This window comes from Acanthopagrus latus, chromosome 13 (genome assembly GCF_904848185.1).
Source record: "Acanthopagrus latus isolate v.2019 chromosome 13, fAcaLat1.1, whole genome shotgun sequence".
Lineage (NCBI taxonomy): Eukaryota > Metazoa > Chordata > Actinopteri > Spariformes > Sparidae > Acanthopagrus > Acanthopagrus latus.
This window is the reverse complement of record NC_051051.1, coordinates 14,956,175-14,970,819: the sequence shown is the minus strand read 5'-3', so window position 1 is coordinate 14,970,819 and position 14,645 is coordinate 14,956,175. Positions and strand designations below refer to the sequence as shown.

General features: G+C 40.1%; 2 protein-coding genes across 7 annotated transcripts in view; one reads left to right on the top strand and one right to left on the bottom strand.

The window, feature by feature from the left end:
* Nucleotides 1-5,710: 5,710 nt before the first annotated feature.
* On the bottom strand, nucleotides 5,711-10,458 carry LOC119031424. Of its 3 annotated transcripts, none has more exons than XM_037119884.1 (7): nucleotides 9,649-10,458; nucleotides 8,975-9,121; nucleotides 8,642-8,700; nucleotides 8,080-8,388; nucleotides 7,195-7,497; nucleotides 6,774-6,872; nucleotides 5,711-6,546 (listed from the first exon to the last, which is right to left on the bottom strand). In XM_037119884.1, exons 3-7 carry the CDS (start codon nucleotides 8,691-8,693, stop codon nucleotides 6,428-6,430), a joined length of 882 nt encoding a protein of 293 aa, XP_036975779.1. In that variant the 5' UTR covers nucleotides 8,694-8,700; nucleotides 8,975-9,121; nucleotides 9,649-10,458; the 3' UTR covers nucleotides 5,711-6,427. The 3 variants fall into 3 exon arrangements, with proteins under 3 accessions (XP_036975779.1, XP_036975780.1, XP_036975778.1); XM_037119885.1 differs by having other exon boundaries at nucleotides 9,023-9,121; XM_037119883.1 differs by having other exon boundaries at nucleotides 8,975-9,079.
* A 3,889-nt stretch (nucleotides 10,459-14,347) lies between these two features.
* dscama (Down syndrome cell adhesion molecule a) overlaps nucleotides 14,348-14,645 on the top strand; it is a 110,143-nt gene continuing 109,845 nt past the window's right edge. For 2 of the 4 annotated variants that reach the window (XM_037120338.1, XM_037120334.1), the window contains exon 1: nucleotides 14,348-14,472. The gene's annotated coding sequence lies outside the window, so the exon portion shown is untranslated. The remainder of the gene's footprint in view (nucleotides 14,473-14,645) is intronic. The other 2 variants (XM_037120335.1, XM_037120341.1) reach the window with 2 other exon arrangements.

Sequence of the window (14,645 nt, the reverse complement as noted above, 5' to 3'; positions counted from 1 at the left end):
GTTTCCGAACTCGTCATTTCGCTCTGCAAGAAGGTTTTGCAAGAAGGTGAAATCCCACTTTAGTTCATGCGTCCACTAGGCTTGCTGTGGTAGTCAGTGTTACGGGAGTAACACGTCATCCTTTTGAATTTTTTTGATCAATGGGCCGACGTGATTGGACGACAGACTCTTCAATTGCACCTATTCATTACGCATTATTGGAACTTGAACCCAACGCTGATACCTGACAGCGTTAATGAGGGAATAGGGTGTTTGCTAACGTTAACCCTGCTGAGGGGTTGGAGATCTTTCTTGTTCTGTTACTTCCGGATTGTACAAAACTGCTCAAACCTTCACCAGTTAAACGCTTTTAATGTGAAGCCAAAGCATTAGGAAATGTTAAAGTAAAACAGAGCTCTACAGATAGTGAGCTTCTTTTCTTGGGAAAAAAAAAAGCTGGTTGTATCGGTTGTTATTACTGGTGTTGGCGTGGGCTTATTAGCTGGTGGGAAATTCGCGGCGACCCTCGCGTCCACATATTCACATGTTGACTACTGGATGAATTCCACCTGCTAAGGAAGACTGGGGAATGCGATTGAAATCTCAGAAAATAATTCAGTGAGACTCTGTATCGAATTATCGCTTCAAAGTCAACAAACCTCCTCGTCGGCCTCTGTTGACGGTCAGTCCCGCCTCGATATAAAACACTTGTTTTGCGTCATGTTTACAGCTTAACGGGGTTGGCACACCTTTTTAGACAGTTATCAGTATCGCCGAGTTGCACTTTGTACATTTTAAAACAGCAATAATTGTTTGTAGGTTACCGTGTCACTGACGATAAACATGAATCTGCACTATCAATGTCTGCACGTGATGCGTAACTCGAAGGAGTTGCCTTTGCGTTTGTTTTGGGAAAGCCATCTTTGATAAGGGTTTATATCACCCATAAAACTGTAACCTGTGTATCTTTTTATCACTGGTCACGCAAAGTCGCCTCAACATGAATTCTGGTGTTACAGCAGCAGCACAAAGACGGAAATAACAACAGATACAGAACCTCTATGTAGGCAGCCAGTGTAGACCACAATATGATTATATATGATTACGATTATAGATGGATGGATTCGATACTAGTGCAACATCTGTAGTGCAAAATGACACGCAAGCATACATTAAAAAGTTTTGGTGGTCCAAATGTACACAGCTCTTGAAATTTCAGTGCCTTTTGACCTTTTTCACACGTGCGAAAAGAATTTAATGACACAAAAAAAAAAAAAAACCTTTTGGAAAACTCCTCCCAGAATGAAACTCCTCAGTATTCATGTCCTGAAGGATAGACACAGTGACTTTTGGAAACAATATTGCAGACACCCACGTTTCCCTCCTTATTAGGATTATCTGGGAGTGTGCATTACGAAATTTGAATAGTTTCGGGTTTGTACATTGATGGACAGGATGGTCTATGATTATAAAAACTGAAGCCGACATTGAAAACACAGTGAAGGAAAACAAACACAACAATGGCTGCTGCATTAAAGTGCAGGCCTTCTGACACCTGAGCTGGATCAGTTTTTTTACTAAAAGTGCTCCAACCTTTGACCATTTGTTGTGAAGCTGATGAGAGTTGTTTTCGAGAACATTGCCGGCGTTTCAGAACAGTTTTATGGGTAACAAAGCACTAAAACAGCTGGTTGAGCTCAATCACCTTTTGTGGATCTTTTAAACCTGAAGGTGCGCAATAGGCTGACGGTAACTTAATTACTTTTCCGCCATGTTTTGAATGATGTTGCGTTTATTTCCCTGTCCCATGTTCATTTGTGATGTTTTGTGCTGTGCCGTATCAGCCTGGTTAAAATTTTACCAAACAGCGTGATAACGTGATAAAAGTCTGTGTACCGAAACGTTATTCAAATGCACTCGTGATAGCAAGTGAGATGAGCAGTATGCGGAAGTTTTTGTCCCAGCTAAATAACGTGTTCATTATCAGCTCTGGGAAAGCCCGGATCGAAGCCGGGAAAAGAAAAGGATAAATGGATGGCGAATGATAATGATGAGGAGTTGAACAACACCATGTTAAAAAAAGAAGAGTGCTTCTGGGAAGTCAGCCCTTTCCTGTCGAGCAGCACATTCCTGGAACACCGCGCTCACAGAGCAAACTCTTTCTCCAAATCTAGAAAACAGTGGTTCTTAGAAAATCAAATCTGCTGTCATAAAATGGGACAATGTGATTCAGTCTATGTCTTTACTAATATCCACTGGCTTTTTCGTCCGCACTCATGCTGTTTTATCCGTGCCTGTATTCCACGTGATAAACCGTTCATCCGTGTGTTCCTTCCGCACAAAATCAGAAGGGTGCAGTGCATTTAAGCCGTCATCGCAGCATAGATGGTGTGCTCCCATGTGTTGTCCATGTCAGCTAATTTAACTACACAAACAAACTGCTTTTCATTTTCACGAAAAAAAAAAAAAAAAAAAAAAAAGTGCTGTCCATGTGCACTGTTTACACGTCCCTTTTTCTGCCTTGCATTTTGAACCGGAAGCCTAAACACACTCACGTTTGAAAGTAACGGACTGGACACACTGGATGCCTGTGCAGTAGCGCGTGGTGGCTGCTGACTCAAGTGATTGTTGTTCGCCCCGGCTCGTTGCTGCTGCAAGCGTGGCTCCGTCAGCTTAAGTTGAGTGTGACTTGGATGATTATCAATAAATACGATGATGCGATTTTCCTTTAATCCCTGTGAATAAGCGAGTAATAAGTCTCAGACATATTCTACAGACACAGACATTAACATTGTAGTGAAACGCTGCTATGATGTCGATTCGACTGTCTGCAGGTCGGCTTCAGCTCTACTTTTGCTGAGAAATAGGCGATGCAGCAACCATGCACAGCACTGACTACCAGCTTACACACGGATTCCGGTCGAATGATGAGACAACAATGTTAAAGAACAGGATTCAGGATTATATCGGCACAACCATCATCAGTATCAAGTATCAGTAAATGTCATGCTCATCTATTAGAATTGGTGCTATACAGATATCTGTCAGTGCACACTGCCAACACTGAAGGTTCAGTCCATTTTTGCCACCCACCAATACATTCAGCCTACACTGCATTTATACCTCTGTATTGATTTGTAAGTTCTTTATCCTGGAAAGTTGGCGCTTTTTTTGAACTTTTGTCTTCAAAGGTAGAAATTCATTTTGTTAGATTCATTTCCGTATGTTTACCGCAACCACCTAGTCTGTGAACCCGTGTGAGTGTCATGTTGAGCAGAACTTAAACCCCCGTCATTCACCTGAAATTATTTTGGTTGGTGTGTTGTTGTCTCGTGTTTCCCAGTAACTTCACACGCGACACCAAACACTGAAGATCTTATACAACGGTGCATCTGTAGGTTACCACAAAGTACAGCACAAACTGGCTATAACCAGGTAATTGGCGATTTTTTAAAAACATTTTTTTGATGGAATAAGCTACGCTTCTATGAAGTTTCAGAAGAATGTTTTTTTGTTTTTCCCTGGCTGAATTTAACTCACAAATGTTGACACTTAAGATACTCAATTAACACTACAGGAGCGTCTCTTGATTTGAGGGTACGGGATGACTCCCGACATTGGACGCTTGACCCCAAAAAAAAAAAAAAAAACATGTGCTGCTTTGGGATTTCAAGCCAGGCCAACATGGTGGCTGGCACGGGAACTTTCTCTTATATCATAAGAATAGCTCGTGGAAAAAAAGAGAGAAGGAAGCCGTGCAGATGTTGAATTTGTCGTCATTGTTCCTTGATAATGGTTTGTTTTAAAAGTTTTTTACTACGCTTTTAAAATGTATTGCACAGCTGCTCACGTCGACGATGAACGGATGCGAGGAAACGACGGTCCCTGTGGACATGTTCCGTGAGGATGGCCGACTGTATTGCCTCTTTAATAAGGGTGAGGGTTTTCAGGATTTTCTAATGATCAGTTAACCTTTGAACTTGGATTAGAGTCATGGACCAGAGGAGTAATTGCTGCTGAAAATGGTCCTCCTCTCTACATTTATGTAGATATTAGATCAAAATAATCTGCCATTTGCAGATACAACCGTCATTAACCATATGAATGATGTACAGACTGAAGGCTTAACTGAGTAAAATTGTCGATTGGTGACTTTTTGTTAATATATCCATAGTATTGTGACAGACTCACATGTCTCATAGGTCGCTTTATATCATATCTTAAGGACAAATCAGCAGCAAAGTGATCCTCTGGGGAGCTGTTAAGCACTATTAGTGCAGCAGATAAGCAAAAAAAAAAAAAAAAATCTTTCGCTTCTTTAAAATTAAAGACATGTGGAGGAGGGAGGAGGAGTCTAGACTGGTAGATGAGCAGCTTATTCAAGAGTTTCCTTTGTTCCCTTCTCATGCTTTATTCCCTCGACTATGTTGTTAAAGATTGTTGAACGTGCTTGACCCGTTTTAATATTTATGTCAGCTTCTGCTATTCAACCCCATGCACATTTGGTTGGTTATGCATGAGCTCTTATGTTCACAAACATCATCGGCATTACAGTTCGCTCTATGAAGCCCACAGCACCTGCAGTGCACTCACAGTTGATGTTTAGTCAATAGCAGGAGAATTGTCCTGAGTCAGAGATTGTCCTTGTGCCTTCTGAGGTGTCACTTCATGGACCTTTCTAATAAAAGAAAGGTGTGAGTCATATTAGAACATACAAGTCATGTAATGTTAGAGATGGATTATTTACATGCTGATGATATCATTAAACATACGTTTTGAAGGCAGGCATTTACCCTCCATTTTGTTGAAATCTGCTTCTATCCCATGTATAGAAACACCAGTTTTTATTATATACTTAACTTGATTGCAAGCGTTAAAGCCTTGACAGGATGAGAGCTGTATTTATTCTCGAACTGTGCACTCAAAATGATTCGCTGTCGTGTACATCAACAGCGCTCGTTAGAAGAAACTCACAGGAAGTGATACCGAGGCAGCTCAAGTTTAGGGCTGACCACACAACAAGAACAGAAGAAGGTGCTGACCGCAGCGATTTCCATTCCATTCCATTCCATTCTCCGTCTTTCGGTCAGCCACAGTGGCAGACCAGTGCACATGTGCCGCATGTAACTTGGAAAGTCTGATGGTTTTGCTGTGGTAAACTGAATGATCTGGTAGGAGAATCAACACTGCTTGACCCCACAGATGTCAAATGATCAAAATATGCTGAGAGATCCACTTCACCTTTAACAATAGATTGCGTGACCAGGCTCATAACTCTCACAGGAGAGACTGACTTGACCTCTGCTATAAACAACAGAAGACAACAAATGAATCATTAATGCAGATGATCGTTTCTAGAGTAGAAACTAGAATAAAGTGCACCGATTGAGGCTTTGGAGCATGACTGCTGAAAAGAATTGAGTTCACATGTGGCCCATGTAGACTTCCACAGTTGGTCTGGACTCTTAACATAAGGTAGGTTGAGGGGAATTACGTAATGCCGCAGTTGGTGCGGACACATATATGTCACATTTAAACAGCCACGCTGAAATGGTAGCAAGTAATGTGTTGTTTTTTTTCATGAGCATCTTGAAATGTGGCTCCACCTTGTGGAATAATGACCCTCACATTGCCTACAGCGTGTACTTCTACAGCTCTCTGCTGTTAACTGAAGGAACAGTATACAACCACGAGCTTCACCATTTATTGTCCAATCACAATTCACATTCACATCGGATAGTAATTACAAATCGAAGTCAAAAGACTCCACTGTCTATAAGCAACGTGTAAGAAACCTAAAACCTAAAACAGTGTGTTTCATTTCTTTATCAAAATGTTTTTTTTTTTTTTCCAAAAATACATAAAAAGAAGCACTGTTGCCTTTAAGAAGAGTAAATAAATGGTTTAAAAAATGACTTTTTAAAAAAATCCAAATCCACTATAGGAAGCACTCTGTTTAAACAGAGATGAAATGGCTTGACATAGTTTATAGTATAATGTACACTAGATGTGGTAACAAATATCCCCGATCACATAAAGACTGTATACCAATAACAAGAGGGAAGGAAAAATCAATAAAAATAGAAAAAAAAATACAACATTTTGACTAACTGTACAAAACTTGTCTCACACAACAGTGTCACACAATTAAAAGACAAGTGAGAGAATCTAAAATCACATGAAAGCATGGCTACTTTTGAGAAGCAAAAAACACGAGAATCAAGAGAAAATCATCAATCATTTTGCAGTGAAAATAGGCCTCAGTGCAACAGAGATATGGTCAAAAGGTTCCTTAACCACAGAACAAAAAAAAACCTTCACCGGAAATTATTTTCACCATCTTATTGCAAGACACAGAGACAATGATCCCTGATCATAGGTTATCTATCTGAGGGGTTAGTTAATGTCCAGCAATGGTGACACTCGGTGTACAAAAAAGGTCCGGTGCCTATTCATGTTTTAGGGAAACAGCTGTATAGCATTTTGGTTTGAGTTGGGTCTGCGAGTCCGTCAGCTTTTGTACCGTGTAGACGACCTCTGTGACGAAAAGCCCATCTTTAAACTCGCCTGAAAAAAAGTAAAAGAAACGTAAGATGTGTTTCGGAGTGGTAACCTACCATGTCTTCTTTAAAGGCTTTACAAAAGTATTTTCGTGGTAGCTGTCGGACAAGAATGTGTGCATATATTTTTTTCTTTTTATTTGACCTTTTTTAATGCAACTTTGCAATGTTAAATTAATGTCAGCACGGTTCCTACTGAGACAGATGGAGACGTAGGGGAACATTTTCACATACCCCCAGCAGTTGTTAAAAGAAGACACAGCAGCACGGGGAGAACGAGCGTGACGACACTGGCTGTCACAGCCACAGTCACAACAGTGAAGGAAGAAACACCTAGGAAACAAATATCAAACCACATTACCTATTGAGAAGTAAAGGGGAATCTGAGTCTCATTCTCAACTCGGCAAAAAACCGACGCTTTGGGATTGCAGGTCCAGTGAACCACCCTCCCAAAAAGTTATTTCATGACAGGTTGGGAGTGAGATTTTTTTTCTTACAAAGAGTTCCTCAATTATTTATTCTCCATGCAGCGTTTAAGATATAAAGTCTGACTGTTGTGCTAAATGAGTCTAAATGTTATTGATGAATGTTTTTAAAATGAAAAAGTGTGAAGATCTGATGGCAAACATGTTTCCTTTATGTACTATACCGTACCTTTGCAGCTTGTCAGGTGAACGGTGGTCTCATCTCTGCTGACGTTGTTCTGAACACGACACATCAAGCGTCCCGTCAGCTGTCCGTATAAGCTGATGGTGACTTTTGAAACGCCGGGTTTGTCTTCACTATGACCGTTTATTGTCCAGCTGCTCTGCGACAGGCTGGGGCCTTTGGTCTGCAGCAGTAAGTGACCGTCCAAGGTCAGAGTGAAGTCGACCTCGCCCCCCTCTGAGGAGCAGCTGACGTTCATCTGTTCTGGTGACAAACACATCTGAGAAACAGCTGGCTTTGACACTAAAGCTGGAAGACAAACACAGAGTGCCATGAAGTTCAGTATCTAAAGTACAAAATGCAAAAATGAGTGGATTAATAAAACTTTATTTGTCCCCAGGGGACAATTAAAGGCATGTGGAGTAGTTGTACACAGACGCAAACAAGTCAGATAGAATAGAATAGACTAAATAAACTAAATAAGATAAAAGTTAAATCAAATTCAAACTGTTGACTTCAGGATCATTATTCCAATCCCTAATTTTCCAATTCCTAAAAGGTTCAAACTATTCAACTACTATTTAATAACTAGATCTTTTTTTTTTTTTGTCAGAAAGAGGCTTTGTGTGCATATTAATTATGATTTGACTGGAATGACACGAAAAAGGAAATAATTATGAATATATGTGTTTGGTTAACAAAGACTAATTAATTAACAAAGGCTAATTAAACTAAACTTAAACTAAACAGACATAAAAAGCAAATCCATATAAAGATGAAGCATAAAGTGCTTTGCTGTTTGTACATGACAATATTCAGTTTAATGCTATATTCTTGTGTGTTATATATATTCACAGGGTTTTTTTTCTGTTTGTTTGTTTTTTTACCCACCAAATATTTCTAGATGCACGCTGAGTTGTTTCAGTAACTTTCCATCAGATCCGAATTCTTCCAACAGGTAATCTCCGGAGTGTCTTTTCGTTGCTTTCCCCAGTCTTAATATTCCACTTGTGAATGACTCATACACCTCATGCATGGTCACGCTGTGACCTTTAAGTTTTAAAATCAGGTGGTTGTTGTCCTTTTTCAATATGATATCTGGATTTACTGGATTTGGCAGATGAAAAATCAACGGCTGTCCCGCTTCTCCAAAACACCGTCGAGGTCCAGTAAGTTCAGAGAAATTGCATTCAATAGCTCCTAGACGAGCAAAAGAATCAAAACATGCAATAATTAATGTAAAATACAACTGTGCACAAATCTGTATTTTGTGCCCTTGATCATTGTTTTTTATTTTGCTGCTGCGTTCATACTTCATACATCTATACAAAAAAAAAAGTTCAATTTATTGACAGCATTTCTCAATTCAGGGATTGTCATTGTAATGTTATCTGCCCTCTGGATTATTATAGATTACTGTATAATAGTAACATACTTGTAAACTCAAATGTACCTTTTGCCAGAGCAGCTGTTGCCAAAGTGAAGATCAGGAAGATGGAAGTCATTGTTTTTCTGTTGTGACACACAAACGCAAGTCAAAATGATGCATTTTGTATCTACTTTTTTACATTTACAATTTTACATGTGTACTGTACAGGAACCCAGATTAATTCTTAGTTTGAAGTTGAAAAGTAAGTTTCAGTTAAAGCTAGCGTGAACATTATGAATAGTAAATATCTGTTTTTATAATCAAGACAGTTCTAAAAAGGGGGGGGGGGGGGTTTAACTATGACCCTTGACAAACTATAAAATCACAAGATAAGGTAAAAAAATATATATATCTCACGGCCTTCACAATGGTGCGATGTCTTCTTGGTGGTTGTTTAAGGCTCACCGGTAAATGTGCCGGTGACAGAAGGCTGGCTTATGGTCCTCTCTTTTCGTTGGCGTGCTATGTGGCAGATGGTCGAGGAAGAGGTTACTGTACTGCTAGCTAAAAAAAAAAAAGTATCTTCACTTGTGAATGTGCTGAATATAAACACACCAACGCCTGACGTCACTCACATAAAGAATGCTGACAATAATCATCAACTTTATTCTTAATTATCATGTGCTGTGTGAGATGCTCTGGTCATAGTATGAAAGGTTACAGTATCCTAGAACTCTTCCTGAATAGAATACATCTTAATAGTTGGAGAATTACTACCAAATATCTGTGTTTATAACATAAATATGCTCGATCTTAGCAGGATGTAGGTTTTTTGCAGATATAACTACACTAGCATGTTCCCTTTTTCAAAAACTACTCTATGATTAGTCAAGTACAAATAATGTCACTTTTGGTTTCTGTGGTTGACCCTCTTCTATCAGTTTTACATTCAGCAGTAACCTAGTTTCACTGACATTAATTCAAATGGCACATGGCTCATGGAAACACTGTGGTGAATTGTGTTGGTTGCATACTCGAGGTTTTTATAACCCATTCTCTGCCCTGTGCAAGTCTTAAAGGGATATACGTACACAGTAGGCAACCTTCTTTTGCTGGACTGGCATGTAAAATGTGTAGACGTAGAAATAGCCTGACCTCACAGTGTTTTGAGGCACGTCTGCAGACCGCTGAAAGCTAAATAAAAAAAAAAAAAAAAAAGTAGAGAAGGCTGTAGATGAAGATCATCTGAGGTGCGAGTTTCCATTTCAGTGCAGACGTGCAGCGTCTTCTGCCTAAAAAAGCCTGCGAATGATACATCTTCAACATCTGTCAAACTAGCTGAAAAGAGCACCGTTTATTTTTTCTTATTAAAGTTTCAAAGCCATTTTCAAAAGTAAACGCTTCCAGCTCCTACATGTAAGTATGGAGGCATGCTATACTATTCCTTTCCCTGCATTGTGAGCACATTGCAAACCTGTCTGAAGATAAGTGGTGTTTAATCTGTGCAAAAGACACGCAAAGAAATGCTCCCTGTGCCCAGAGTTTCACAGAGAAAAGCATCACCATAACTGCGCATAACTAACCAGCGTCGCAGTCACAAAACTTTCTCGCACACAGCAACACGTGTTGCCGTGCGTGAGATTAAACCATCAGTGCCTGCTCTGAAACTCTCACAGCTCTATGAGTGACTCACCTCCTCTGTGTGTTGTACATATACACCTCTACAGTCCTCTGCTCGCATGAGTTTGTGTGTCCGTAAAAGAGCTACAAATTGGAAGGCATCTAGGCAGCACCCGCAGTGTGTTCAAGATGGCCGACGTGGCAGATGATAGGTGATAGTTTAATTCACTGTACGAGTTTGAACACATGGCTCTTCTTCTAACATCCATTTTAAAGCCTATTCAATTCAGAATTATCGTACGTTATATGTTGTTTTCCTGATTGAATTGTAGAACACAACATCCAGGTTATTCCAGTTCTGATTCCAGTCTCTGCAAGCTCTTATCAATCTCTTCCCCCCCCCCCCCCACACTCTTCTGACTTTGCTCTCAGGGTTGACAGAAATGTCGTCGATTGATGTTACTGGGGCCATTGATTTGCCTGCAAGTCCAACCTTGGGAACAAAATACCAAAGTGATTATCAATCTCTCAGGAAGAGCAAACCAGGAAGAGGTAAAATGGTGTCATAACGCAACCTGCAAGTTTGACGGTTGAGTTAAATCACAATGTTCAATAAAAGGCAACAGATAGAAATCAGTTAAAACAATGATTTAATTGAAAAGTCTCACATCAACCCTGCATGCTGAACGGGGTCATACTGGGGAGGCTGCAGTGAGGTAATCCAAACAGGAGGAAAGTCCCAGTTCTGCAGTCTAAGTGGCAAACAATCAGGTCCACGTGCCAGGAGCATGTTTATGGTTGCACCTAATATAATAATATAATCATAATATAATATATAATCACCATGAAGACTGGTACGGCAGCACCGGTCAGCACCTTCCACCCATAGGGCAAAGACCGCGGCGAGACACAGGAAGATGTTTGATATTTTCCCCCTTTTTTGGCCAAATATAAAACAACCCTAACCCTATATAATGACAGTAGTAACAACAATGTTTGAGTTTGCACACCTGTGTTACAGGCAGCGAGGTTATCTGCTGGACTGCGGCTCTCAGTCAGCCGATGGCACAGTATGATTAGTTAAGATAAGGTGTAAAGATGTGGAAAAAATTCATAAAACAACAGAAAAAAAAAGTTTTTACTAAATTGTAGAGATGTTTTTGGAACTGAATAACTATCCTGCACACTGAGCATATGCTTAACAATTATGTACTCAAGTCCTGGTGAAATGGAAATCATAGCAAACTGCAAATCAATGCAACGTTCAGTTTGACTCTCAATATGGGATGTGATAAGTGGATCTTCCTGCACATTGCCATTTTGGAAATTTAGATTCAATTTAAGATCAATTTTAGGTTAAGATAATTTAAACACTTTGGGTTTTTCTACTTTTATTTTTGTTATATGACCTGCATTAATGACCTTATTAATAGCTGTGGCCACCCGGCCCTTCAGCGATGAGTTGAGCAGTTTAACTAGCAGTATCAGACAGCTGCAGAGCACCGACTGGGAACAAGCCAGGAGGATCAGACCAAGTCTGACAGTCTACATAGAGATGCCTCGCTGAGTTGAGGGACATAGATGCGACATCATGAGGGGTTGATGCTCAGGACAAGAAGCCAAATTAGATGCCGATGTCTGAAAACAACTGACACATCTTCACACTGAGTAATCAGCATGGTTCACTAACTAATGCACAGGTTGAATTAAACTGATTAAAACACAAGCAGAAAGCAAACGTGAGAGGCAGGACAGGAAAGACATTCTATCAGCTAGAGCTTGTGGATGGTCAGTTCAGTTAGCAGTGCAGTTAGCAGCCCAATAACACTATACAGGATGCACCTTTCAGTCCCTCAATAAGGTGTGCACAACGTCAAACACTGAGCGAAGCTGCTTTGTTCCGCTGCCCGACATTGTTGTTAATCCTCTGTCCCCGGGCACTTTCCCTTCATTAAATTGTGCATAATGTGTGCGACAGGTAACTGTATGATGCAGAGTAATTCTGCAAAATGCATTCATTAGATTACATTTTTGCTGGGATAATTCCTTTTCCCTAGTTTCTTTACTTGGTTGTGGTTTGCAAACCAAAACTGAAAACATTTCCCGCTCTTCTGCAAAAATGTCGACGCAGAACTTGGATAATAATTTTAGTGAGTGGCTCAGTGAAATTCAGGAGCTTCTTTTCCACTATTAAGCTGTAGTGTGTCGACTACTGGCCTGTGACAATCGCCCTTGAAAGTCCCGCTCACAGCTTCCAGAGGGAGGAGCACCAATGCAGACAACCAGTCAAAACAGTCGTGGACTACAGCTCCAGCAGATGCCCTGGAATAAACACAGTTTCAGATGTGTTCTTAGATAAAGATTTTTACAAACAGGGGACACAATAATGAACACACAAATATACCTTTCAAACTCAACCCTCTCCCCGGCCTGCTTTAGTGCAACAATGGTATTGGTGACTGATGTCCCGCTGTTGGAGCCCGTGGTGATCGGAATGGCTGACCGAACATCCAGCACTGTAAAGAAAGACATATATTGGACAAAATGTGTGCGAATACATTTAGATTTTTAGTTTTAAGTGTCTGTAACTAACATTGTTGTGCTCCTACCACCACTAATCCTACCACCAGCCCTGCCACCTGGTTGGACAGGATGACATTTCTCCTGTCTGAAAGGGCAAGACAAAGAGATCAATTCCAAAGTAGAGAGTAAATTATATAGATATCAATATATACTAATAATATGCATGTTGCTATATTCTATAATGTTGATTAGGTGCTGACCTCCTTACCTACCTCAGATCCTGGTCGGCATTTATTTATATGCAGTCATTTTGCAGTGGTAGAAGTAGTAGTTATTGCTATAAAAACATGTATAAACATGCAAGTATATAGGGAAGTATAGAAAAATGGTATTATTACAACATACGTTTAGGATTTGATGAACTGGTGCCTCTGTTCCAGAAAATGAACGGTGCCTTAAATTGCTGCTGGTGGCAAGAGACAGAAACAAAGACAGGCCATTTTTGAGTGAAAAGACAAGAACAGAAGTACTTCTTAAAGCCTGCATTACTGTCTGATAGGAAAGAAACTGGAGAGATCACAGACAAACTCTAGATAAGAGACGACCCGCAGGAAGGTGTTAGATTCTTAGCCTTAGACCATGAATGATGAAAATACAGCCCTCGTGGGTAACTGGGGACATTTCCAGCGGATTGTCTTCTTCCTGCTCCTAACTCTACCTAACCTAGAGCTTCTATTTCGGCCTAAGATTTCTAGCAAGGAGACTTAGCTTAGTAGTGATGTGTGAAACTTCTTAGATCAATTGTGAGCAAGGAAAGGACAGAGACTCATTTTCTTGGAATTGTATTACAAGGAGCCGCTCTTTGTACCGGGAAACTTGATGAGTATGTCCCTACAGTTTTATGTCATCTCAGCGGTTGATTTTTTTCAGTCAGCGCTACATGATTCCTAAAGTCAACCTGAGCCAAGATTTGCTCAACATCCAACTATATACACACACATATATCATCCCATTAACAGTAAATCCGTGTACAGTTGACAGAAAACTGACTGACTGATAAAATGTTTACATGTAATGAAAGATTCCAACCTGACAGAAAAGTCAATTCAAAATTCTGATATAATTTGTGATAAAAAATATATACAATTTGAGTTGATTGAGGGAAAATTGTATCAGCCGGTTGACTCTTTTGGTAGTTAAATATCTCAACAAACAACTGGGGACTTTACTTGAAATTCAGAGACAATCGTGTTCTCCTTAAGATGAATTGTACTACAAATCAAATCTGTACAAATCTTGCAATAAAACTGCCATCAGGATCAGGGTTTTTAGTTTTAGTTTTTATTTTCCTTTTTTTTTTTTTCTTTACAGTTTGACCAAATAACCACAATGATCACCCTCACCCTGTCCTGTCAGCAGTCCAGGATATGTCACGCTCGTAAACAATACATTTTATTACTAATTTTCCCCTTCCTGAATTTAAATAATACACATGTAAATGCAAGATATGAGATTTCAGCGATTTTCACACTGAAAGAGTGTTAGATGTAGGTTATTTCCTCATGTGGGGATCCCAGTGCTGTTCTCAGATAGTAGTCGCAGTAGCGTCAAATCACCAGCAGGTGTCACTGTCGCTCTGTGAGCAGCATGAGCGGACTGAGCGAGGCAGGTGTTTCCGCGGTCCACTCAAACTAACAGTGGACGTGAGCTCAGGAAGGGAGGCAGAAACTCACTGCTGTCAAACCAAAAAACACGATTTTCACATTTTACAGGTGAGCTGGTGATACAAACTGCCAGTGCTGTGTTTGAAAAATGGAAGTTGCTTTGCTTTTGTTGCCGTATGCCTTTACTGTGCGAAGTTTTTTTGGCTCAAAGTTTTTGAATGCGCATGTTGAATGCGTAAGCTTCAAGCAAGCTAGCGAAACACAGGCAAGTTGTGGGGTGA

Excerpts from the sequence above, each read along its gene's own strand:
- LOC119031424 (XM_037119884.1), bottom strand. The coding sequence starts at position 8,693 with ATGACTTCCATCTTCCTGATCTTCACTTTGGCAACAGCTGCTCTGGCA. Across the intron at positions 8,389-8,641 it reads AACAGCTGCTCTGGCAAAAG|GAGCTATTGAATGCAATTTC; the intron begins GTACATTTGAGT and ends TTGCTCGTCTAG. Across the intron at positions 7,498-8,079 it reads CGTGCATCTAGAAATATTTG|CTTTAGTGTCAAAGCCAGCT; the intron begins GTGGGTAAAAAA and ends TTTGTCTTCCAG.